The sequence below is a fragment of the Eptesicus fuscus genome, chromosome 7 (assembly GCF_027574615.1).
Source record: "Eptesicus fuscus isolate TK198812 chromosome 7, DD_ASM_mEF_20220401, whole genome shotgun sequence".
Lineage (NCBI taxonomy): Eukaryota > Metazoa > Chordata > Mammalia > Chiroptera > Vespertilionidae > Eptesicus > Eptesicus fuscus.
This window is the reverse complement of record NC_072479.1, coordinates 43,752,996-43,778,415: the sequence shown is the minus strand read 5'-3', so window position 1 is coordinate 43,778,415 and position 25,420 is coordinate 43,752,996. Positions and strand designations below refer to the sequence as shown.

The 25,420-nt window shown below is 39.2% G+C and overlaps 1 protein-coding gene across 1 annotated transcript; it reads right to left on the bottom strand.

The window, feature by feature from the left end:
• Nucleotides 1-1,092: 1,092 nt before the first annotated feature.
• IL26 (interleukin 26) lies at nucleotides 1,093-23,713 on the bottom strand. The gene is made up of 5 exons (XM_008148765.3): nucleotides 23,543-23,713; nucleotides 23,401-23,457; nucleotides 23,094-23,228; nucleotides 1,265-1,330; nucleotides 1,093-1,179 (listed from the first exon to the last, which is right to left on the bottom strand). Exons 1-5 carry the CDS (start codon nucleotides 23,711-23,713, stop codon nucleotides 1,093-1,095), a joined length of 516 nt encoding a protein of 171 aa, XP_008146987.1.
• Between the last annotated feature and the right edge of the window lie 1,707 nt (nucleotides 23,714-25,420).

The following is a 25,420-nucleotide window of genomic DNA, read 5'->3' as shown; positions in this document are numbered from 1 at the left end:
ACCAAATCGCAGTGTTGTCTGTGTGCAGCAGGGGCACAATGAGAGCTTTGTGGGTGTGACCTGGCTGTCACACAGAGTGCTGTCTGAAACTGCCATGCTTAGCATGCCAATAGCTATGAAGCTGAGTCTGTTTAATGCAAAACAATGGTCAGTCCATATTACTTATTTAACTGAAGGTCTAGCTATGCAAATATGGTATTTAGACAGTATGAGAAGTTTGATGTGGAGGTATCTAAGCTGTATTTAGACTTTTATTTGGCCTCTATCAACTTTTTGAATTGTACGGAGCATTATCAAACTCTGGCATCATTTGTGGTCTTTGTAGCATAGGTTATCTGTCAAAGGCAACTAGTAAACTATTCCAAGAAAGTCGCTGACTTGGGTGGTTTTCTTTTTATCTGATCTGGTTGTTACCCATTGTACTCAATGAAATTCTAGCATGCTGTCATTAAAAGGACATTTAAGAAAAAGAAACAGTTTTATTTAATTAAATTCAAAATCTGTTAGGAGCTAAGTTCACACTGGGCATAATTAGGAATCATCAAACTCTTAAGTGGACAATATCACATACATAGCATTTATTTCAGTCCCAATAACATTATAGTATTTCCTAGAAATCTGCCATTTTCTCTCCACAAATATTACATGAGTTAATTTTGATTCTACACCTTTCAATTAAATGTATTCAATGTGTTTGGCAGTAACAAAACATGTTCAAAATGAAAGTACTACAAAACTTTATTTTGTTAAATTTCTCTAGTCCAAGCATGTAAAACTCAAAGGCTAACACGGGCCAAATAAACAAGGTTTAAGTTTATGTGCGCCGCAAAAAAAACAAAAGCTTCAATTTTCATCGAAACATAGGTTTATTTCGATAGAGACATGCTGAATACAAAGGGCTGGAATAAATGAGTCATCGTTAATGAGTATTTGTTGAGGGCTGCAAGTTTGACATGCTTGCTCCAGTCCATTCTGAAGCTAACTTGCTGTCAGTACTATGTACAGAATTTTAAAAAGAAATACGCTGTTTTAAATTTATTCCTGGTGGTTTTCATTCTATTTCAAAATAAGCAACTCAATTGACTTCTTGCATTACTTAATATTTTCTAGGAATTGTTTAATCCAGGAAAGAAGAATATCCAATTCATTGATGGCTTTGTAGATTCCTCTGTTTCCAATCTGCAGATAAAATAGAGATATAAAAGCAGAAATCTTGTTGATTTAAAAAACACAGTATTCAAAAGCAAGAATTTGGAATACTTACCCCATAAAATGTTCTTTTCATCCTGGTAATGGATTTCATCTCTCTAGCTGATGAAGCACAGGAAATCTAAGAAATCAACAGTAAATACAGATAATATTGTTGAAGAGGCACTAATAGTACTTTCATTTATTCAGAAAACACTTATTGAGTAGGTATTATGTTCTGGGCATAGATATAAATAATACATAATACATGGTCTCTGTCCTCACAGAGCATACAGTTTCATGGTGGATGCAGATGATATATAAGAAAAGAAACAAAAATTAAAGTTTACAAATTACAGTGAAAGCTGTGTTTGTAATGCATGAGACTCTGTGATAGGGATTTATAGGAATGACATACTTTCAATTGGTCAAGGAGGGCTCTTTTGAAGAATGACATTTAAATTAAGATCTGAAAAATTAAAAGGAACCATTTTTTTAGGAGCTAAAGAAAGATGGAGCTGGTTAGGGAAGATGCACAGGAGAGAATATTCAGGCAGAGGAAAAGGTGTGCAAAGGCTATGAGGCAGGAAAGACTAAGTGCTTTCTAGAAACTGAAAGAAAAAAAGCTTGGCTGGAGCAATTGAACAAGAGAGATGTGGGCAGCATGAGAGATGTGGGAAAGACAAAAAAGTTTTACTTTTTGAAAAATTACCGTGGCTGTTATGTACATTGCACTGTACAATATTCAGGAGTCAATTGCCAGGAGAAAGCAATAAGAAATCAATATTAATTTCTGAATTAAGAGAAGGAGGAGGCTGATGATTTATAGCCTGGCTGGTAAAGACTGCCAGTCTCCCTTGAGGAAGTGAATTTTCAAATCCTATCTGAGCACAGGATTGCCTAGGACAGTGATGGCGAACCTGTGACACGCGTGTCAGCACTGACACGCATAGCCATTTCTGATGACTCGCGGCCCCTAAGGCGGCCGCATGCCAAGGATGAAACATTTGCTGCTCCTGAGAATGAAACATTTGCGACTAGAGTCTTGGAGTTAGATTCTAACTCCAAGACTCTAGTCGCAAATGTTTCATCCTCCCCTATTAGACACGCTGTGCCGGAGGTCTGTAGGCCAAAACAACAGAAGTCCGGCACAGAGTGTCTAGTTCTGGGACTTCCGGTTAAGCCAGGATCTTTGCCCTCACTTCCGCCAGCAGAGCAGGGAACAGCGGAACACAACGGAGGACGCATCTCTGGGGGCCCTGCCATTACCAGTAACCAAATAACAGTTAACCACAGCAACCATTATCTACTGTTCTGGGGTGTCATGGATTTCTAATCCATCATTACTGAGATAAGTGAGGGGGAGGCTGGGAGAGGCGAGGGTTTGTGGCATGCTATGGGTGCCGTTTCCCGCCATTAGAAATAGCGGCAGCCATTTTAATTCACATAAGGAACACCATCTTGCTCCATAGTGCAGACTCCATTTTACCACTATTACTGTTGTGCATCCTTATTAACCCCTATTTCTGCTTATTAACCCTGCCCTTTCCTAAAAGACAGTTCTATGCACCATTTTGTGGTTAGTTAGGCTAGTTAACCCCTAATTGCCTGCAGGCCTAACAAGCTATCTATAATTCTATCTTCTGTCACTGCCCCCCTGATGGAGAACCCAAAAAATAAAAAACTAAGATTAAGTAAAGGAAGTGGTAGTAGCAGTGGCCGACCCTTTCAAGAGACATGGACCGAGATGTATGGCTTTATAGAAAAAAATGGCAGATCATTTTGCATTCTATGTACTGAAACGGTAGTAAGCAGAACATAGAATATAAATAGACATTTTGAAACTAATCATTCCCAGCTCTTGGAAAAAAGTGAGGATGAAAGGAAGGAATACATTTCCAGGCAGCTACACCTTTATAAGAGCCAATCGAATACCATCCTTAAATTTATGAAAGGCTCTACAAATTTAACATCTGCAAGTTTGATCATTGCTCACTCTATAGCTCAGCATGGAAAAGCGCTCAGTGAGGGATAATTTATAAAAGAAACTCTCAGAAGATGTGCACCAGTTCTATTTCACGACATGCAGAATAAAGATGCAATTATTAAGAGAATATCTGAGTTACCACTCAGTAGAAATATCATAAAAGACCGAATAATGAGACTGAACACAAACGTACAACATCAATTAAAGAGAGACATAAGGAAGTGTAAATATTTTTCGATATCTCTTGATAAAACTACTGATGTCACATCACATGCTCAGTTGGCCATTATTGGTCGATATTCTGATGATCTCACAATGAGAGAAGAGTTGATAAAGTTAGTATCAGTGTCAACAAGTAAATCAGGAAGCGAAATATGTAAGGTTGTTACACAAACATTTTGTGACCTAAGCATTGATATCTTTAAAGTTGTGTCAGTGACGACAGATGGGGCACCAAATATGGTGGGGGAAAAAGTCAGATTTGTCAAATTGTTTACAGAAGCTATTGGACATTCGATTGTGCCTTTTCATTGTATTATCCATCAGGAGGCTTTATGTGCCAAGGCAGGATTCACTGACTTAAATGACTTTATGTCAGTTGTTACAAAAATAGTTAATTTAATAGCTGCTCGCCCCCTTCACAAGCAAGAATTTTCGGCACTTTTACTGGAGGTTGATTCCACCTACAGTGGACTGCTGATGTACAATAATGTAAGATGGCTGAGCCGAGGCAAAGTTCTTGAGTGCTTTGTGGAGTGCTTTGAAGAAATTAAGGTATTTCTTGACGATAAGGATCTGGGAAACTTTCCTCAGCTTAATGATGATAAGTGGATCAACACCCTGATGTTTTTTACAGATCTCTCTGTTCGTATTAATGAACTGAACTTAAAGTGACAAGGTTTTGGCAAAAGTATTGACGTTATGTTTGGATACATAAAAGCTTTTGAAAGTAAAGTTAAAATTTTCAAGCGAGATGTAGAAACTAAAACTTAAAAGTATTTTCCTTGAGTAACAAAGTATTTTGAGAAGGCCAGTGCAGCTGTACAAAATGAAATGGAACTCTTGCATATGAAGTACCAGCATGTTTTAGACTCGTTACTTGACCAGTTTAGTGATAGATTTAGTCAATTTAGAAGTCTAGAACAGACCATGAGAATAATTAAGTATCCTGATGTAGTAGTCTACAGTAGTTTGGAATTAAATGGTTTCCAATGGATGCAAATTGATGATTTGGAGATGCAACTTGCAGAATTTCAAGACAGTATCTGGGCTCAGGTGTTTGTCGACTTGAGGTCAAAGCTTGAGAATCTGGAAAGGTGCCGCTTGGAGAATCAAGAGGAGTGCCACTACGAACAGGAAATTTGGAGTGCCTGGTACCGACTACCAGACACTTTTAGCACCCTGAAAAATATAGCAATGGCTTTACTCACAATTTTTCCCTCTACATACTTTTGTGAGGCCTTATTCTCAGAGTTAAATAATATCAAAATCAACAAAAGAAACAGATTGACAGATGAAGTTAGTAGCGCTTGCTTGGGCCTGAAGTGTACAAAATACCAACCTTCAATTGAAGATTTAGCCAATGAAATTCAGCAACAAAAAGTCACTAATAGGCAGGTTAGTTAAAGAATTCCCCCTCCCCTTCACTTATCTTAGTTCACGGCACCCCACACAAGCTAAATAATATCAAAACCAACAAAAGAAACAGACTGACAGATGAACAAAGAACTCATTAAGCAGGTAAGTTAAATATTTAGTTTTTGGTTTATTAAATACAATTATATATAACAATTATACATTTATGTTATTTAAACTATAAATATCACGAAATAATGTTTTTTCCTCAAAGTGACACACTACCTGAGTTATGCTCAGTTTTTTGCTGAAGTTTGACACACCAAGCTCAAAAGGTTGCCCATCACTGGCCTAGGAGATAAGTAGGAAGGAATTAACATCATCTTCTGTTCTACCACAAATTTCCATAGAGTTAATTAGAGAAAGGGAAAGAAAAAGGTGAAAATATCTAATTTATCAATTTAGTTTTTGCTCATAAAACCTTAGCTCTAGAATAGACCAAGGAGATTACAAGGCCAAGTGTTCTCAATTTATCGAAAAGGAAACCAAGCTCCAGATGTATAAGTCACTCACCCAAGGTATCACAAGAGTAGTGGTAACATAGTGTCCGGGACATCGATAAAGATAACACTTAATTAAAACTCATGAAGTGGAAGCAGCTAAATGACAACACCTATTACAGCAAATGAAACATGGCCAATGTCAACCAACAGGTCCCGTTGGTTGACCAAAATATGAAGGGCCAAAATACAAAGAGGAGAAGTGGAGATAAGAGGCATCATTCAGGTTCCTTTCCTATCAAGAGAAAATAACTGAAATGACTTGACTTATATCCTGAATGCTGTTTCGGGGCTTAAGAGTGATGATGGTGTCATGACTCTGCACAGACAGGGACTCTGCCTTCCAGTCAGACCTTGCTTAGGGGGAAGGGCTTTGGTGATGAGGCACAGAAGGACTGCAGACATGAATGTTCTGGTTAAGGTGCAGTTGATGGGCTTCACAAGCATGGGATTGGATGTCCCTGTGATAAGAGTCCAGAATTAAGAAGAGGATATTTCAGCTCAAGCCAATCCTGTGAGGCCAAGGCAAAGCATGACAGATCCAGGACAGTGGTAGCCAATGTCAGAGAAAACAGTCGGAAAGAATTCACTCATTCATTAAACATTCCTAAAGTGCCTACTATTTGTTGGGCCACCTGCTAGGTACTAAAGACATAATGATGAGCAAGGTAGTGTTAGTAGATAAAAGAGTTGTAGGTAGAAAAATTAACAAAGCACAAGTTTACTGGTAGGAGGTAAAAATTCAGCAGTTTCAGGAGCTCTCATCTTTATCCAATTCCCCTTCAAGTGAAGACAGAAATACTGAGAAGATGGTTAGGTAAAAATAGTCAACATGTAATATGTTAGTGTTATATGTCAGGCACTAATCTGAAGGCTTTAGTTATATGAATTCATTCAGTCCTCACAACAACCCTATGAGGTAGGTACTATTACTACCCTCATTTTACGGACTGGGAAACTGAAGCATGGAAGTTAATATTCTGCCTATGTTCATGCATAGTAAGGGAAAGAGCTGAGATCTGAATCCAAATATTCTCACTCCAGAGTCTTTAATTAAAAACACTATATTAAACTGAAAAAAAATAAACAGCATAACTTGGAAAATATTTCAATTAAGCCAATCTCTTGTTGAAAACTTTCAAATTCCAGTTTCAAAGGGAAATTAGCGCAAAGATCTCTGCTCCATATAACACAAGGGGAAATGTCAGAAATGGCTTTAAGAGATGAAGCTGATTGGCAGAGAGAGAAAGATTTCAACCTGAAAATGGACAACATGATAATAAATAAAAGAAGAAACGCTGTGTGTAGTATGTGTGTGTGTATGTGTATATGTGTTTTGTTTTCTTTGTTCATTTGTTTTTCAGATTGGAACTACAAAAGAAAGTTCTAGAAATAGCAAGCCTAGTTTCAGCCACGTTAGTAGGTCTGGAGATAATTTAAAGAAGTCTGCCCATTATCTTATAAATGAATAGTTTGATCAGATACAAGTCCTTCTAGCCTAAAATTATCTATACTAATAAAAGGGTAATACACTAATTAGACCGGGACACCTTCCAGACATCCTTCTAGACAAAGCCATGGTGGCGGGGCTGAGGCAGAGGAGGTTAGGGGCGATCAGGCCAGGAGGGGAGGGCAATTGGGGGTGATAGGCCGGTGGGGGAAGGGGTCAGTGGGGGCGAGCAGGCCGACAGGGGGGGCCAGTTGGGGGCTATCAGGCCAGCAGGGGTGCAGTTGGAGGCAAGCAGGCCGGCAAGGGGGGCAGTTGAGGGCGAGCAGACAGGCAGTGGGGGGCAGTTGGGGGTGATCAGGCTGGCGGGGGGGGCAGTTGGGGCAATCAGGCTGGCGGAGGGGGGATTTGGGGGTAAGCAGACTGGCAGGGGGGTCAGTTGGGGGCGATCAGGCCAGCAGGTGGGGCAGTTGGGGGTGAGCAGACTGGCAGGGGGGGCAGTTGGGGGTGAGCAGGCTGGCAGGGGGGGTGAGTTGGGGGTGATCAGGCTGGGGGGCGGGGCAGTTGGGGTGAGCAGTCCGGCAGAGGGGGCCAGTTGAGGGCTATCAGGCAAGCAGGGGGGGGCAGTTGGGGGAGATCTGGCCGGGAGGGGGGGCAATTAAGGGTAATCAGGCTGGCAGGCAGAGTGGTTAAGGGCAACCAGGCAGGCAGGCAGGTGAGTGGTTAGGAGCCAGCATTCCCGTTTGCAAGAGGGATGTCTGAGGGGTCCCAGATTGGAGAGGGTGCAGGTCGGGCTGAGGGACCCCCACCATGCATGATTTCATGCACCGTGCCACTAGTCTAACATAAAAGTAGTTGGCCCAAATCTTGCCATTAGGAAAAAAAAAAGGAAACTCAATAGAAAAGAGAAGTAATACTTGCCTCATTCCAAGGCACTATATCAAAGTTCTTACATGCAAGGATTAGCACAAAGCACAGAAGATGCAAGTTACATAGCGCAATATCAAATTCACATATGTTAGGATTTGAAGATTTAACACTGAAAGTGGGAGACCAAAGAAGCCAACCAAATCCTGGCCATTACAGAAGTTAAATATTATTAAGGCATTCCTGTGACTATATTCTTTGCCCAGAAAACTTTGATCTGCAGTTTTATTGTAAAAATGGCTGAATGATTTGACAAACTCAACCAAAGCAGATATGATCTAGACTAAAGGTAAATTATTAGTAAGGCTGGAATATCTAGGGACCAGATCAAAGAAAGGTGTGAGATAGTCATAGAATAACAAACACAAGGCCTAACCATTCATTAAGTCAGTACATTTGTATTGCACACTAACCATATGCTGGGCATACAGTAGCATCTCCGCCCACATAGTGTTGATTTATAAAATGACCCAACATGATGGAAATTGCCTTGGGGCTCAAGTGATGGTTCATCTATTCAGAGAGACAGTGACGCAAAATTACAGTACTATGTGATAAATACTGTGGTTTTAAAAATACAACTGCTCTGGGAGACAGAAAAGACACAATCTGACTGTGGAATCCCAGAAGGCTTCTAGAAGGAAAAAACAAGCGAGTTGCATCTTGAAGGATAAGATGGAGTGGAAGGAGCAGGGACAAGGGATGAGTAGGCACAGGAAGCATGATGTTCTAAGGCCGGAGAGAGCAGAGTTGATCTAAACACCCTTGAGGTCGGAGCTGAAATCCCCGGACTCGATTATCCATGGCTTGATATCCATTAGCCCTACTGCAGCACCTCCTCCTGCGCGCTTGCTCCACAGCACCTGCCACAACCTGAGACGAGCTGAAACCGGCTGAAAGCATTTTCAAGGAGCTCTCCGAGGACAGAGATTCCTGCCAATTTTTGTTAAATCCCCGGCTTCTGGAATAGTGTTCCGCAAATACTAACACTCAACAAATTTTTGTTTACTAAATGAATCAATGAATGAAATGCAAGCATCAGCTTACTGCTTTGGGACACTGGTTTAGTAAGTTTGAAGCATGTCTTAGGCACTTATGAGCATTAGAGCTTTGTTTGAAACAATTGGATGAACAAGTAATACAGTCCTCAGTTGGTGTCCACAGTATCCTCATGTGTTTGAAAAACCATATAAATGTGTATTGTATGATAGTTAAAGCAAAAGTGAAAAATCCCTCCCCACTGAAAATTCTGAGAAAATGAAATATATGTGTCAGTGAGTGGACAGCTACACATGTATAGTCTCTCAGAGAAATAACTGCTCACACTGTGTTCTCACAAAGAACAACCTCCAATCCTTTCTACAAAAAGAGTTTTATTATGTTATCTCCTATTATAGGTATATGCCATATTTTCCCAACCATTCAAAGAGTGTAAAACCATATGTAAGATCTTATATATTTTATTTACTTCCCCAGATTATAACCATCCTTTTCTGTTTCCTTTTGTTTGTTTAGGTTTTTTTATTATTTATTTGTTTGTTTGTTTGTTTATTTTAGTTAACCTTAATGGTTAAGGCAGTTCCTACTTTGGCCATGGCCTAGGTTTCCTGAAATTTTCTTTCCCCCAGAATGTCAATGATAAGGGATTAGATTAAAGATTAAATTAATTTTATTTTATTGTATGACAGCAATAGGTTTTTCAGCAAATCTTATTAACTTTTTGAAGTTTTTTATGTGACATCACAAATATTTTCTGAGGTTCATTAGAATAACAATTGAGGACAGTATATAAGTATAGCCCATCTTGAAAATAGATTTTTTAAAATGTTATATCACTTTGGCAAAAGTTGAGCATTAGGATATCAACACTAAATGACTGATACCAGACAGGTTTATAGGAAACTTAAAAAGAAAAATTTTAAATTAACATTATTGGAAGAAAGCTTTTCTATATTTGAAACCAAATAGGGTGCATGAAAGGAGAAAAGGGTAATAAACTTGTAGCCATGTGTCTCTTCAAAAGCAAGTTCATAATCAGACATTTACTTTTTAAAAAGCAAGACAGATATCCAATATCTGTGTAAATATATATCAGGAGAGTTACAAAACAATGCCCTATTTCTATATGCTATGTAACTAACAGAATCATCTGATACGAATTAGTGTCTATAATTTCACTCACCTATAGTTACCTTAGACTCTGTAATAAAGAAGGATCTCATCCTTCGTGACAGTAATGTAAGGACCTAGAGGTTCTTATGCTAAGTGAGATAAGCCAGACAGAGAAAGACAGATACCATACGATCTCACTAATATGTGAAATCTAATGAGCAAGATGAACTGATGGACAAAATAGAACCAGAGGCAGGGCTACATAGAACAAACTAAGAGATGCCAGAGGAGAGCAGGGTGGGAGGGACTGGATAAAAGAAGATGAAGAGATTAGTCAAAGAACATATATGCATAGCTCATGGTAACAGACAACAGTATGTGTGTGTCATGGGGGCTGGGTGGAAGTAGACAAAGGGGTCGGGGTAGAAGTGGAGGACATCTGTGATAGTGTCAACAATAAAAAAAGTAAAACTAAAATATAGATGAGCACCAAAAAAGAAAAAGAAAATATATTTAACCAAGGTTAAAACCAATTACTTGATCTATTTATCTTGAAATCAAAGTTCTACTATATGTTATACACATAATGCAAGTAAACACTAACAGTAGATACTAGAAAGCTATTTGATTGTTTAGGAGAATTACTCTTTTGGAAATTGTTGAGAAAAGGTAAATAGAAGAAAATTAGTGTTCTGTGTATGAAAAGAGTAAGGAAAGACACAACCAATTTTACAGAACTATTAAATGCTAGGCACTTTGATATATTATCTCATTTATTTCTTCCAACAACCACAAGCTGAGATTATTGCTATCCTTGAAGACAAGATTTGGACTTTGCAATTAATGAAAGAATAAAACAGGGTTGGTCTCACTTCCTACATCTAGCTTTATCAGATCAACCAATTGCAATTAAAAAATATTTGAAATTACAAGGATAAATAATTAGTAATGCTTCACAAGTTGATAAGTTAGTTGCAATTAATGATAAAAATTACTTATCAAACACACTCCAAGAAATGGAGATACAAATATTCTATTTGCTAAGACTTATCAGACTTTAAGTTAATTACACGCAATATAAAGATGTGCATCTCTCTAATTACCAATTACTATTCAGGCTCTCAAAATGCTAATTAAAGTAGATGATAAAATCTTGAAAACTAATGGAATTTTTTTTCAGTTTCAACTTTGATTATTAGCAATTAGGCAAATTATTTTGTGAATTCAATTAAGCAACTATTAAATTCCATTTCAAGTCAGAGTATTTCAGTTCTATAAAAACCTTTAAAATGTCTTCTTACATATGCATAGGTCAACTTCGCAAATACCATTTAGCCAAATACAATGGCTAGCAAAGGTTATAAAAATAAAGGTACTTTATGTTACCCATACTTTATTCTCTTTTAATAATTATACTATCTAAATTATCCAAATCAGATTAAGTAAAAATATAACATTTTAATAGGTGCTACAAAATCTTCAGAATGTTACCAGAAACACTGAGATGACATTCAAATACAATGGAGATTTCAGACCTTGGGGCATCTCAGGATAATTATCAAGGTGCTATATCTTTTTAAAAATATATTTTTTATTGAGTTCAGAGAGAAAGGGAGAGAGAGAGAGAGATAGAAATATCAATAATGAGAGAGAATCATTGATCAACTGCTTCCTGCATACTCCACACTGGGGATTGACCCTGCAACCTGAGCATGTGCCCTGACCAGGAATCTAATCATGACCTCCTGGTTTAGAGGGTGACACTCAACCACCGAGCAACACCGGCCAGGCTATGGTACCATATCTTTCTTTTTTTGGTACTATGTCTTAAGAGTAGTTAAAGAAGATTCCAGTCTTAGTAGACTTGCAAAGAAACCCAAAAGGCAGGATGCTTATAGAAATTAGAAAGGCTTCTCAAAAATAAAAAAAAAATAATTTAAGTCCATGAGTTAATAATGAAATGAAGAGAAAATAACAACTCATTGACAAACTTGAAAGAATGTTCGAAAATTAATTCCTTATATTGAAATCTGGTAAATAAATAAAAATTAAGTATTTTCCTGCCTTTCTTACATGATAAGTTCCTCAGGACAATCAAATAGTTAGTACTAGTTATATTCTGTTTATAGTACATTCATGCTAATAAATAAAGCATAATAGAATTTTTAAATATCATTTTGCAATGCCTTATGAATAGATATAGACAATAATTACCAATGACAGCAAAAGTGATAAAAATGGATGCCATATATTATGTGCCTCTTAATGAAACTACACAACACTACATATGAACTAATCTAGCCAAAACATCAAGCATGAACCTGATCAAGTCTCTATATGTAATTACTAATGTATGGGAAATAAAGAAAAGAATATATTAAACTAGTAGCCCATTTGCAGGAAGAATCCTGCAAGCGGCCGCTGCAGCCACGTGCGCTGCCGCTGCCACCGCCGTTGTGGCCGCCACGCCTGCACCCATGCACCGCTGCAGCCTGCCCTGCTCCGCCCGGCTCCGCCCTGCCCGGGCTTTCCCTCTGGCAGCCACCTTGCTTTCTGCTTTTCCTCCCTCTTCCTTCTAAGTTGTCTTCAGTCTTCACTCCTCCCTCCCTCAGCGTATGCAAATTAACCGCCATATTTGTTGGGTAATTTGCATACTCGCCCTGATTGGCTGGTGGGCGTGGCTTGGCATAGCGAAGGTGCGGTCAATTTGCATATTACTATTTTATTAGGTAGGATTAGTCTATGAAAATGCAATCAGCAAAATATAGACTATGAAAACCTCTTTAAACAAGTGACTCAATTTCTTTAACAAATTAATTACAAGAAGAAAAAGAAGAGAGGGAAAAGAGAATGCACAGGGATTTGGGTAAAGTTAACTGAAATGTGTTGACTAAGTAGAATTAGACAAAATAATGTTTTAATCCTAACTAACAAAACTTAAAAACAAGATCTAAAAGAATCAAACTATTTTCAAGCAATTTAACTGTCTCCCCAAACAAAGTTTAAGAATATTTACAGGAACACAAAAAATATCTAGGGCCCAATAAGATAAAATATAGAATGATTGACATCTAATCAAAAATTACCAAGCATGCAAAAAAGCAGGAAAACATAACTTATAATGAGCAGAAAAAAATCAAATATTTAAACTAATATAAGTTTTAGAATTACAGACAAGAATATTAAAAGAGCAACTATAAATTATTCTATATGTTCTAGAAGCTTAAGAAACATTGATCACATTAAGAAAATGGAAAATATTAAAAGACCCAATTTAGACTTCTATAGATAATATCTACAATGTCTAAGATGAAAAAATATACTGAATGAGATTAACAGCAGATTAAACACTAAAGAAAAAAAGTTTAATGAACTTGAAGATGCAGTAACAGAAACTATCTACACTGAAACATGGGAAAAAAACTAAAATTAACTGTGGGACAACTACCAATGGCTTAAAATATATGCAATTAGAATTCTAAGAAGAAGGTAGAGAAGAAAAATTTTGAATAAATGATGGCCAAAAAAAATTCCAAAGTTTATAAAAACTGAAACTTAACAGATGCAAGAATCTTATTAACTCCAAACACAAGAAACATAAAGGAAACTACACCAATACACACCATAATTGAATTGCTTAAAACAAGTAAAAAGAGAAAACCCTTAAAAGGGAAAAGCCAAAAAAAAAAAAAAAAAAAGACAGGAATAAGATAAGAATGGAAGCAGATTTCTTGTCAGAAACAATGCAAGCCTGAAGACAGCAGAGCAACATCTTTAAAATATTGGGGGTGGGGGAAGAAATTATCAACCTAGAATTCTATAATCAGAAAAATGTATATTTCAAAAGTAAGGGGGACTTAAAGCCTTTATTTCTGACATAAAAATTGAAAGAATCCATCAACAATAGAACTGTACTCAAGATATGGTAAGTGAAATTCTTCAAAGAGAAAGATAATATTAGATAGAAACCTGGTCCTACATGAAAAAATGAAGAGTCTCAAAAATAGCAAAACACATAAGCATTATAACTGATGAGTCATTGAAAGGGATAAAATGGAATCATTAAAAGTCAGTCAATAAGAAGAAAGAAAAAGAGGATATGGAACAAAGAATAGACTGGAAAAATAGGAAACAAACAGCATGGTGGCAGATTTAACCACAAGTATATTGGTAATCATGTTAAATGTAAATGGTCTAAACATGCAAAAAAGAAAAAGAATTTGTTAGAGTGCATTTAAAAAAACAAACAATACCTAATATATGCTGCCTACAAGACACTCATTTTAAATAAAAGGCACAAATAAGTTAGGAGAAAAGGATAAAAAAAGATATATCATGTTAATACTAATTGAAAGAAAGCTGGAGTGATTCTATTAGTAGCAGAAAAAAAGAGTTTCAGTTCAAAGAATATTATTAGGAACAATAGGTAATTCTATAACAATGAAAGGATCAAGTCATCAAGATGACACTAACATCATAAACATTTATGTACCTAATAACAGAATTTCAAAATACATGGATTTCTAACATGAGTACTGATAGAACTTCAAGGAAAAAATCAAGGAATCCACTATTAATGTCAGAGATATCAAAAATTGATATGATAAGTAGAAAGAAAATCAGTGAAGATGTAGAATAATTGGGAAACAGTAACAACTAGATCTAATTGATATTATAAAACACTATACCCAAAGCATAATATCTATTCTCTTTAAATATACATAGAACATTTGCTTAAATAGACCAAATTTGGGACCATAAAAGATGGCTCAACAAATATAAAAGGATTCAAGTCACATAAAGTATGTTCTCTTACCAAAATGTCATCAAATTAGAAATCAAAATCAAAGCAGTATCTGGAAAAGTCCCCATATATACAAATACTAGTAACACTGTTCTAAATAACCCCTGGATGAAAGAAGAAATCAAACAGGAAGTTAGAAAGCATTTTAAAGAGAATGAAAATTAAGCACTACATCAAAGAGTGGGGTATGTAGAAAACCAATATTTAACGGGAAATTTATGACACTATATGAAAAGACAGAAAATCTCAAACTAACGACCTCAGCTTCAGCCTTAAAAGAAACCTGAAAGATCTCAAGTTAATGACCCAAACTTTCACCTTAAGAAACTATAGCCCTAGCCAGTTTAACTCAGTGGATAGAGCATCGGCCTGTGAACTAAAAGGTCCCAGGTTCAGTTCTGGTCAAGGGCACATGCCTGGGTCACAGGCTTGATCCCCAGTGGGGGGCTTGCAGGAGGCAGCCAATCAATGATTCTCTCTCACCACTGAAGTTTTTCTCTCTCTCCCTCTTCCTTCCTCTCAGAAATCAATTTAAAAAAAAAATTTTAAAGAAACTACAAAGAAAAGAGCAGATTAAACCCAAATTTAACAGAAAAAAAAAGAAATAGTAAAGTTCATAATGGAAATCAACTTAATAAAAACAGAAAAGTAATAGAGAAAATTTATTAAACTAAAAAGGGGTGCATTGAGAAATCAACAAAATGAATTGTAGTATGAATAATCATGGAAGCTTTATTTGTGACAGCTAAAATCTGGAGATATATATAAATACTACTTAATAAAAGAGAAACATGCAAATTGACCGTACCTCTGCTACACCCACAAGCCATGCCCACCAGCCAATCAGGAGCAAGCATGCAAATTAACCCAACAAATATGGCGGCAGCCACAGAGCTGGAGAGAGCAGGAGGCTTGGGTTGCCCCTGGTGATGGAGGAAGCCAAGCTTCCCGCCCACCCTGGCCGGCCCTGGCCTCCACTCAAGGCTACAAAGTTTCAATTATAGAAGATAAATAAATCTCAGATACCAGGGCCTCTGCTTGGGTCGCTGGGGGGTGTGGCCAGCCTGAAAACCACCACAGGCCCCTATCCCAGGCCGCCCCATGCCCCAAGGGAACCCCCACCCTGATCCGAGACACCCTTCAGGGCAAACCAGCCGGCCCTTATCTGTGCACCAGGCCTCTATCCTATCTAATAAAAGAGTAATATGCAAATTGACCATCACTCCAACACACAAGATGGCTGCCCCCATGTGGTCAAAGATGGCTGCCCCCATGTTGACACAAGATGGCCAGCAGGGGAGGGCAGTTGGGAAGGACCAGACCTGCAAGGGAGGGCAGTTGGGGGAAAGCAAGCCTACAGGGGAGGGCAGTTAGGGGTGACCAGGCTGGCAGAGGTGGGAAGTTGGGGGCAACCAGGCCTGCAGGGAAGGGCAGTTGGGGGGACCAGGCCTGCAGGGGAGGGCAGTTAGGGGCAATCAGGCTGGCAGGGAGCAGTTAGGCATCAATCAGGCTGTCAGGGGAGTGGTTAGGGGGTGATCAGGCTGGCAGGCAGAAACAGTTGGGGGCAATCAGTGAGGTAGGCAGGCTAGCAGTTGGAAGCCAGCAGTCTTGGATTGTGAGAGGGATGTCTGACTGCCCGTTTAGGCCCAATTCTATTGGGCAGTCGGACATCCCTTGTGGGGTCCCAGATTGGATAGGGTGCAGGCTGGGCTGAGGGACACCTCCCGCCCCATGCACAAATTTCATGCACCGGGCCTATATAATATATATATATATGTAGGCAAATACATTGTGTTATATCATTTCAATGGACTACTACTTGACAATAAAAAAATTATTGATACTCTCAATAACAGGAATAAATCTCAAAATAATTATTCTGAGTGGAAAAAGTGTTCCACTCACTGTAACATGCTCATGAAGGCTATATCCCTGGTCATAAATAATATACTAATAAACAAATACTTTAAAAAAAATTATATCAGAGACTGCTAGCTATTTACAAAAATTTATTTCTTTTTCTTGGCCATAAGCTAGACTACATTTCCCAGGGTTCCTTGCAGTTATTGTGGCCATGTGAGTATTTCTTGCCAATGGCATATGAGCAGAATGCTATGTGTCATTTTGGGAACAAGGCTATAAGAAAATATGGCTTCTTGCTCTCATCCCCCTTCACCTGACTAAATGTGAAAAGTGTAGGGAATGAAAGAGCTACAATATAGAAGCCTGGATCCCTCATTCATAATGTGGAGGAAAGCAACCTCATCCAGAAAAATGCAACTGTAATTTACATGGGAAAGAAATAAAGTTCTAAAACGTAAAGCCATTGCCCTACCAGGTAGCTCAGTTGGTTGAGTGTCATTGAGTGCACTGAAAGGTTGCTGGTTCAATTCCCAGTCAGGGTACTATACCTGGGTTTTGGGTTCAATCCCAGTTTGGAGCACATACAGAAGGCAGACAATCAATGTTTCTCTCTTTCTCTTCTCTCTCTCTCTTTCTCTCTCCCTTCCTCTCCCTAAGCATGTCCTCTAGTAAGGATTAAAAAAATAATAAAATGTAAAGCCACTAAAATTCGTGGGAGTATTTGTTTCAGCAATTAGTGTCTTTCTGATACTGAAATCTGTACATACTATATGCTTGAATGTATTCTTCACTCAGGGGAATTCTTACAAATGCATTTTTCTCATGTATAAGAACAGATTCATGTTAAGTGTATTTATAAAAATTCTGCATTTTCAAAACAATTCCCTTATTATGACTCTTCTTTATTCCTCCAATCTCCCTTCTCTCTGCTACTCAGTCCCCAATTCCAAAGGTAGAAACCTGAAACCAAGAAAAATTAGAATATTCCTTAAAACAAAGGAATTCTTTTATATGAAGATAAAATAAAGCAAGTCAACTAAAACTAGATAGGTAAAAGAAACAACGGATTCAAAAAGTTGCTCATTTTGCAAATTGGCTATTCAGCAAATTGACTCAGAGCAGGTACATAAAATATTCTGAAAATATTTTATGAGAGGAGAGATAGATGAGAGGAAAGAAGAAGAAAAAAATGAAAGAAGGAAGGGAACAAAAACCCTTGATTTCAGCCACTCCATGGCTACACATCTATATATATAAAAGCCTAAGCGACCGAATGCCCAGTCGCTATGACGTGCACTGACCACCAGGAGGCAGACACTCACCTCAAGAGCTGCCTCCTGGTGGTCAGTTCCCTCCAACAGCCAACCTCCCGTGGCCAGCCAACCTCCGGCACCCCATCCCCCTGACTGGCCAACCTCCCACAGCCTCAATCAGCCCTGGTTGCCAGCCAGGCCGAGGGACCCGACCCATGCATGAACTCATGCACTGGGCCTCCAGTTAAGTATAAATCCATAAACTCTCAAAATGTGGATAATTGTTTCCTTGCCTTCATCACATGGTAGTAAGTGGCACAATGTTACCTGGGAAAGAACAAGTAAGAAGGGGGAAACAGAAATATTTCTTTGCCATGGACATTTTAATTTTGTATCTGAATTTTGAACTAAGAAAGCTAAATGTTCTTTGAACCTAGAAATGTTCAATGGTTAGTTCGTGATAATAGTGTTAAAAGAGTTGTATCCTGATCTATTGCCAGTAACCTTAAAGTTCCATGTCAGCTGCATAATGGAAAGAGATATTGAGCATCTCCAGCTGGCAACATGTGATCCACTATCTAATTCCTGATTGTACTAGGCTTTGTTTTTAAGTGTTTTCTCTGGTGACACAAAACAACCCCAATGAAGGATAACTCAGATACAACCCAATATAATTATATTTGGTAATGTAATACATGAGTATTCCATCACTGAAATTATAGTATTTCCCCAACACAAACCCTCCTAAAAATACCAAGGAATTTACTGTCAATTTTAAAGGAGTAATTTAGTACTTTGCTCTTAATAAGTGAAAAATTCCACCTAGCTCAACATAAAATCAACTAATTCATCCAGAGTCAACTTCCATCTGGCAAAATAGGGCAGATTATGATACTTTAAAACATTATCAGGACTAAAATATCTTTGCATCTTTAGCAGAGTAATTGTTTTTTAACAATCCTGGGTGGTTATTTTAAAACTAGAGGCCTGGTGCACAACATTCATACAGCGCTGGGGGAAGGGGGGTTTCCCTCAGCCCAGCCTGTGCCCTCTCGCAGTCCGGGACCCCTCTGGGGATGTCCCCCGAGGGGTCCTTTGCGCTGCCACAGAAGCAGGAGAGGGTCCCATCACCACCACCACTGCACTCACCAGCCCTGAGCCCGGCTTCTGGCTCCTGGCTGAGCAGTGCTCCCCATGTGGGAGTGCATTGACTGCCAGGGGGCAGTTCCTGCATTGAGCGTCTGCCCTCTGGTGGTCAGTATGCGTCAAAGCGACCAGTTGTTCCGCCATTCGGTCGATTTGCATATTAGGGTTTTATTATATAGGATGTCAATAAATGCTCAATAAATATTAATGATGTAGGGGAAAGTGTCAAGAGAAATAAAACAATCACATAGAACCAGCACATTTTAAATCACCATTACAAGGTAACAGTTTATAAAGAGTTATAGTAATTTTTATTATTATTTCAATGTATTAGGATACAAAATAAATACTTGTTGGATTCGCTAAGTTACATGAAGCAATTTATCCTATCTAATAAAAAAGTAATATGCAAATTGACCATCACTCCAACACACAAGATGGCTGTCCCTATGTGGTCAAAGATGGCTGCCCCCAGGTGGACACAAGATGGCCACCACAAGATGGCCAGCAGGGGATGGCAGTTAGGGGTGACCAGGCTGGCAGAGGAGGGAAATTGGGGGTGACTGGGCCTGCAGGGAAGGGCAGTTGCAGGGGACCCAGGCCTGCAGAGGAGAGCAGTTGGGGGAGACCAGGCCTTCAGGGGAGGGCAGTTAGGGGTGACCAGGCCTGCAGGGGAGGGCAGTTAGGGGCAATCAGGCTGGCAGGCAGAAGCAGTTAAGGGCAATCAGGAAGGCAGGCATGCGAGCAGTTGGGAGCCAGCAGTCCTGGATTGTGAGAGGGATGTCCGACTGCCCATTTAAGCCTGGGCCTAAACGGGCAGTCGGACATCCCTCGAGTGGTCCCAGATTGGAGAGGGTGCAGGCTGGGCTGAGGGACACACACACCCATGCACGAATTTCATGCACGGGGCCTCTAGTATCATATAATTTGCTTTTTTTGTTATTTCCAGGTTTTGGAGGGGGGCATTTTCAAAAGAACACATACCAATGATTTATGGCTGATATAAACTCAAACTCCAAGTACTCACATTAAGCAAATAGATAATATCCCAAAATTCTGTATATAAGTCAACTGTTTTGCACTCAGACGACATTTAATTCTGGAAACAACACCATAAATGCAGTGTTGGATGAAAAAAAAATCAACACCTCCAGCTCCTATTTAGACTATAGCATCACACTAACCTAAGCATTAGTTTTAGAGTTCTGGGTCCCAGAAACAAAGGTTGGGCCATTTTCTTCTATTTCTGGATTATGGGAATAACCGCTTTGAAATACGTCGCGGTTCCAGAGAAATAAAACCCCCAAAACTCGAGGTCCCTCTCAAAGTCCCTCCTTGACACTTTTCCTGCTCCATTTAGACATTCGAATTTCTCTACTCTGAATCCCCAGAGCTTGACTAGTACTGTTACTATGGTGCTTTTTCTTTCTCCCTCCTGTTATAAATGTGTGTATAGTGATCATGCTCTCCTTTCCCCACTAGGATCCTTCCACCAACACACACACACAACACACACACACACACACACACACACACACACTGCAAAACTCCTAGAGTGAAAGGTTTGTGTTTTAACTAATTTTTCCCATAATAACCTTGATAGCAAGGACAACCGGACAAATACAGCAAGTGTAATTACTTTCTATATTGGCTGTTTATATATTGATTATATTTAATGCCCATTCTTTATTAATATCACATTTAGGTTAATGTTGCCTACTTCATATTTTATAACTTCTCCATGCTTAACCCTGCCCCAATCACTATTTTAGAATTCCACCAATATTAGATGCTGAGTAAATTTATATTACATTGATACCAGCTTCTGTTGAAAAAAAAAAATGTGATTGGCCAAAAGATGAAACACAAGTACCTAGTTCTTAAAGCAAAAGTCTGAGAAGGCTTTCCAAAGCTCAGGCTAATCCTCTGACTTTCTTTTTCAGTTTCCTAAAGGTGGCAGATACACCCCAGGGCATAAAGTCCAGAGCTCCTGAGACAAATTAACTGAAGCTAACAATGGTTGGCTACAGGTGGGAGAATGTAAGAAGTAAATGAGCTAGGTGGCTGTTGGGGAGGTTGATTGGGTGTTGTATTGCCATTTGGCCATAAGGGGGAGCCAGCCACTTAGGTAAAGGGCCACAACCCGCCAAAAGTGCCACGCTGTGCTGCGGTGGCCCAAGTCCCTGAAAGGGCATCTACATTGACAGACTGAGGTCCCTTTAGGAAAACACTTGAAAAACAAATCAAGGAAAACCAGAGTTCCTATACAGTTCTGTGTTTTCTAAGTTTTTCAGCCTGGTTTGGACTGTCATTATCTGTTTTCTAGCTATTTGAGCCAAGAAAACTGGATTAATGGTAAAAACAGACAGGCTTGGGAAGGGAGGTGGGGTGGGGGGCGGGAGAGGGGTCCAGATGTTCAGATAACACTGTATTGTATCAGGCAAGGATTTCTTCTAGCGCCTCACTATCATTAACAAACTTCATTTAAAATAACATTAAATTAAATCGGATGGCTAATGCAAACGATAGCACCTACACAGAGGAGCCGAGGTTCTCTAGCAAAAGGAAAACAGACGGTACTAACAAAATAAAGCCGAAAAGGATGCCTGTTTCCAGATACTGAAATGGGAACAGTTTGCTGGTCCTTTGGATGACCCCATTCTAGGCTGCAGTCACTGCCACGGGTCTCTATTTCCCCCAATAGCAGCTGCTTCCATGGATTATTCTCCCCCTCTTCAAGTCTTTTAGCGCTAAAAACTCTCTTCCTTGGGAGAATAATCATCTAATCAGGGAGGCCAAAAGAAATATAAAATTATATAATAATTCCACTTAAATTTAAGAGACTATACTATTCACTGCCTTAATAAGAGTTTATAGATTAAATATAGAATAAACCCAAGATGATTGACGGCCTTTCCATGATTTCAGGGAAAGGAACTGGCCCAGAGCAATCTCTCTGTGGTCTAAAAAGAGGTACCGGTTTGTAATTTTTAATCATTATTGTTATTTTAGTGAAACGAGAAAGTTTATTTAAAAATCATGCAGCCCAAGTCCCAAACAAGGACATGACCTAAACACAAACTAACCAAAGAAAAGGGAACATAGATTCAATGAATTTTTTTTGCCTAACTGACCAGCTCACCCTTACAAAATGCCTCTGTGTTATGGGCTATGATTTGGATTCCTGACCCTTTCACGGACCACAAGACAAAAATATCCTAACTCCTGAAAAATAAAAATCCACCTCCAACTGCCCAGCATTTAGGTCTCAGTAACCATCTTGCCCAAGAGCAGAGAGCTCGCTTCCACTTGCCATCCCAAGGGTTGCAGCCATTATCACTCCCCTCTTCGCACCACCTGCAAGGCACAGCCGCAGGAGGCACGCTCGGAACCCGGTCACGGAAAATACTCCACACTCCCCACAGAGGCAAGGCAACTAATATTGCGCAGATACCTTAATGTTGTGTTTCGTTTTATTTTTTTCTACACTGGTCTTTATTAACGGTGGGTGTTTTTATAGAAATGTGGTCACTTTTATCTTCTTAATTAATCCCCCATTGCTTATGGTGACAGAGACCATACACCGCATCAAATCATTTAGATCCCAAAGAAGACATACCCCACCCCTTTGTTTTGTTTTGATTGAGACCGTGCCTTAAAAAAGATATAACTATAAAAACTTGAGTCAATAAACAAGGACATGGCAGTCTAGAAGTTCTCAGCAATATGGGAAAGAAAAAGAAAACAGCTTAGAATAGTGGGGCACATAGTTCTTGGTACTTAAGAACTATCAAATGAATGAATGAACTACTTGGGAATCATAAAGAGGGAATGATAAAAAAAAAATTAAATAAATACACTGGTGGGAAAAAGTAGGTTAACAGTTGTGAGTAAACAAAACACATTGTCTATTATCATTTATTAACTATTTTCCATATGACCAACTGTAAACCTACTTTTGCCCACCCCTGTATTTGCGTAGCATTCCATGTTGGTTTCGCTTGCTTCAATATGTTTTATATGCCAATCCTTGAGATATAATAAACAGTGGCATTCTGAGTTATGCATGGTTATTTGACCCTGTTTGCCTAGAAATGAGCTCTCCATGTGGACTACAAGCCAACACTTAGGCCCTTTTACTCACCCTTTGATGTGGAGAGAGGCTTCACACATGCTGTTTTCTAGGTAGGTTTGTAGGGTCAGACTCACCATGTTTGCTATGCATACTTACACAGCGGCTCAGTTTCTGCCTAAGGCTGTGAAATTCTTCCACAAAGTGCATTTCCTTGCAAACTTGTAATTGGAGTTGCCCAAAAACATCTTCCATGAAGAAGGACAGAAGCTGTTCTTGGAATCTGCAGTTTTTCTATAAATAAGATATAAGAAATTGAATATGATAAACCATGAATCGCTTTTGTTAAATGTCACTGAAACATCCCCCTGTTTATTACTTAATGACCATCTGGGAAAATTTAAACGAGGGGGGGAAACATCAAACAATTAGAAACCTGGGGGAGAAGAAAGACCCTCTGGCTTACCATAAATAGCTTTTTTGATTTCTTTTTTAATAATCGTATGTTTTTTATGCTGTCTTCCTACAACAAAACAAAGAGAAATAAGTTTTATCCAGAATTAGAAATGTCCTGTAGGTCATCATTGTAAGCAGAGCCTAGTACTTACTGGAATTGTTGCTTTGAGCCTCGCTGCCTTGACATAGAGCATGTCAACAGCCTGGGACAGTGTTCCCCTTGGGTAACAGCTCTTGGTGAAGGAAGGTTGCTTGTGCTTGGCAATAGCAAGAGATAGAGTGGCAAACAGCAACCCAGACGTCAAAATGCAATTCCACCGCATTTCCCTCCACTTCGCCCGGCCTTTGTCACTCACAGCAGCCAGAGAGTTGCTTGTGTTCGAAGATGAGAGGATAACCTACTTACTTTAGCCCTCAAGGCTGCCTCTCCAATGAGATGCTGTGAAAGATAACATACAGTCTATATAGAGGAAGATCACTTAGGCTGTTCTATTTTTTTTTTTAAAAGATTGCTTCATAATCAAAAAACTTTGACCACACCATCTGTGACATTAAGCAAAAGCTCAAATTTACTGGTAAGACTGGGGCCTCAACCCCCTACCCCACAAAAAAAAGTCAAAACTTGAGTTGCATATCAGAACTGATTTCATTATTTTAAAAGTTATGCCATGCCAATGAAAAAGCCTGATTTCCAGGAGGTGTGTGAATTCTTTTAATTCCCAAATGAAAAGGAAATCTCCTTTTCCAAGGAGTATCCCAGAAGAATTTAACAGCAGAGTAGAATGGGAAGCCCTGGGAAACATGCTCGTGATGGCATATAGAGCTATATCTATCCCTTGCCACACCTTTCACCGGGCTCCTCTTCCCTCAGAAGCCATCGCTCTGCAGCCAGCGTCAAAACCCAAGAGAGAAAATTTCCAACTTTTCTCAAGAATTTTTCCAGCTCACAAACTGTAATGCCCCTAATATATTCAAGATTTATTTGGAACTGAACCTGGGATTAAGGCCCACAATTTTGAAAGGTTTTTTATTATCTCTAGCCAAGTTGACCACACGGACTTTTCTTCAAACTCTAGACTTCCAGTAGCAAGTGAATTCTTAAGGAAAGACACCCTGTCTTTTTATCTTTGAATCACCAGTACCTACCATGGTGCTTCATTGAAAGAAGCACATCTGATACTAGTTGATTAACCACTTTCCTTCCCATATCATGAGATACTACTATAACTGCTTAATTTAAATAAATTTATTCCAGCCCTAACCGGTTTGGCTCAGTGGATAGAGCATCAGCCTGCGGACTGAAAAGTCCCAGGTTCGATTCCAGTCAAGGGCATGTACCTTGGTTGCGGGCACATCCCTAGTAGGAGGTGTGCGGGAGGCAGCTGATCGATGTTTCTCTCTCATCGATGTTTCTAACTCTCTATCCCTCTCTCTTCCGCTCTGTAAAAAAAAAATCAATAAAATATTTAATTAATTAATTAATTCCATCAAAAAATTCTATCAAGGATCTGCCAGCGCTAGCTGGTTTGGCTCAGTAGATAGAGTATTGGCTTGCAGACTGAAGGGTCCTGGGTTCGATTTTGGTCAAGGGCACATATCTTGGTCGCAGGCTCCTCCCTGGCCCGGGGCTCTGGTCAAGGTGCATGCAGGGAGCAACCAATTGATGTGTTTCTCTCTGTGGGGACCTTATTCAGAGTAAGCCAGATGCTCAAGGCCACTCTGAGTGTGGGAATCTCAATTAGGATGTCCAAAGTCTATACACAGGTATAAGAGCAAGGACACAGTGATCTGTATGTACCCTGTGCAAGCGTGCCCTTCTATAACCCAAAATACCGAGGTCACTATTTGGCAAGAAGCCTCTTTTATCTAAGTTAGTATAAAGTTGTTACTGACCAGCCAGGATGGGGCTGTATTATGGGGAAGATGTATTAGAGCTGTGGGTACAGAGGCTGCTACTTGCTTGTGGGAAAGATGTATTGTTACCTAGCTGGTATACAGCTATTGTATAGGACTTTGCTTTAAAGAATTGC

Coding starts and splice junctions, on each gene's coding strand:
- IL26 (XM_008148765.3), bottom strand. CDS start 23,713: ATGCGGTGGAATTGCATTTTGACGTCTGGGTTGCTGTTTGCCACTCTA. Junction 23,458..23,542: donor GGCTCAAAGCAACAATTCCA/GTAAGTACTAGG, acceptor GTTTTGTTGTAG/GAAGACAGCATAAAAAACAT. Junction 23,229..23,400: donor AATCAAAAAAGCTATTTATG/GTAAGCCAGAGG, acceptor TCTTATTTATAG/AAAAACTGCAGATTCCAAGA.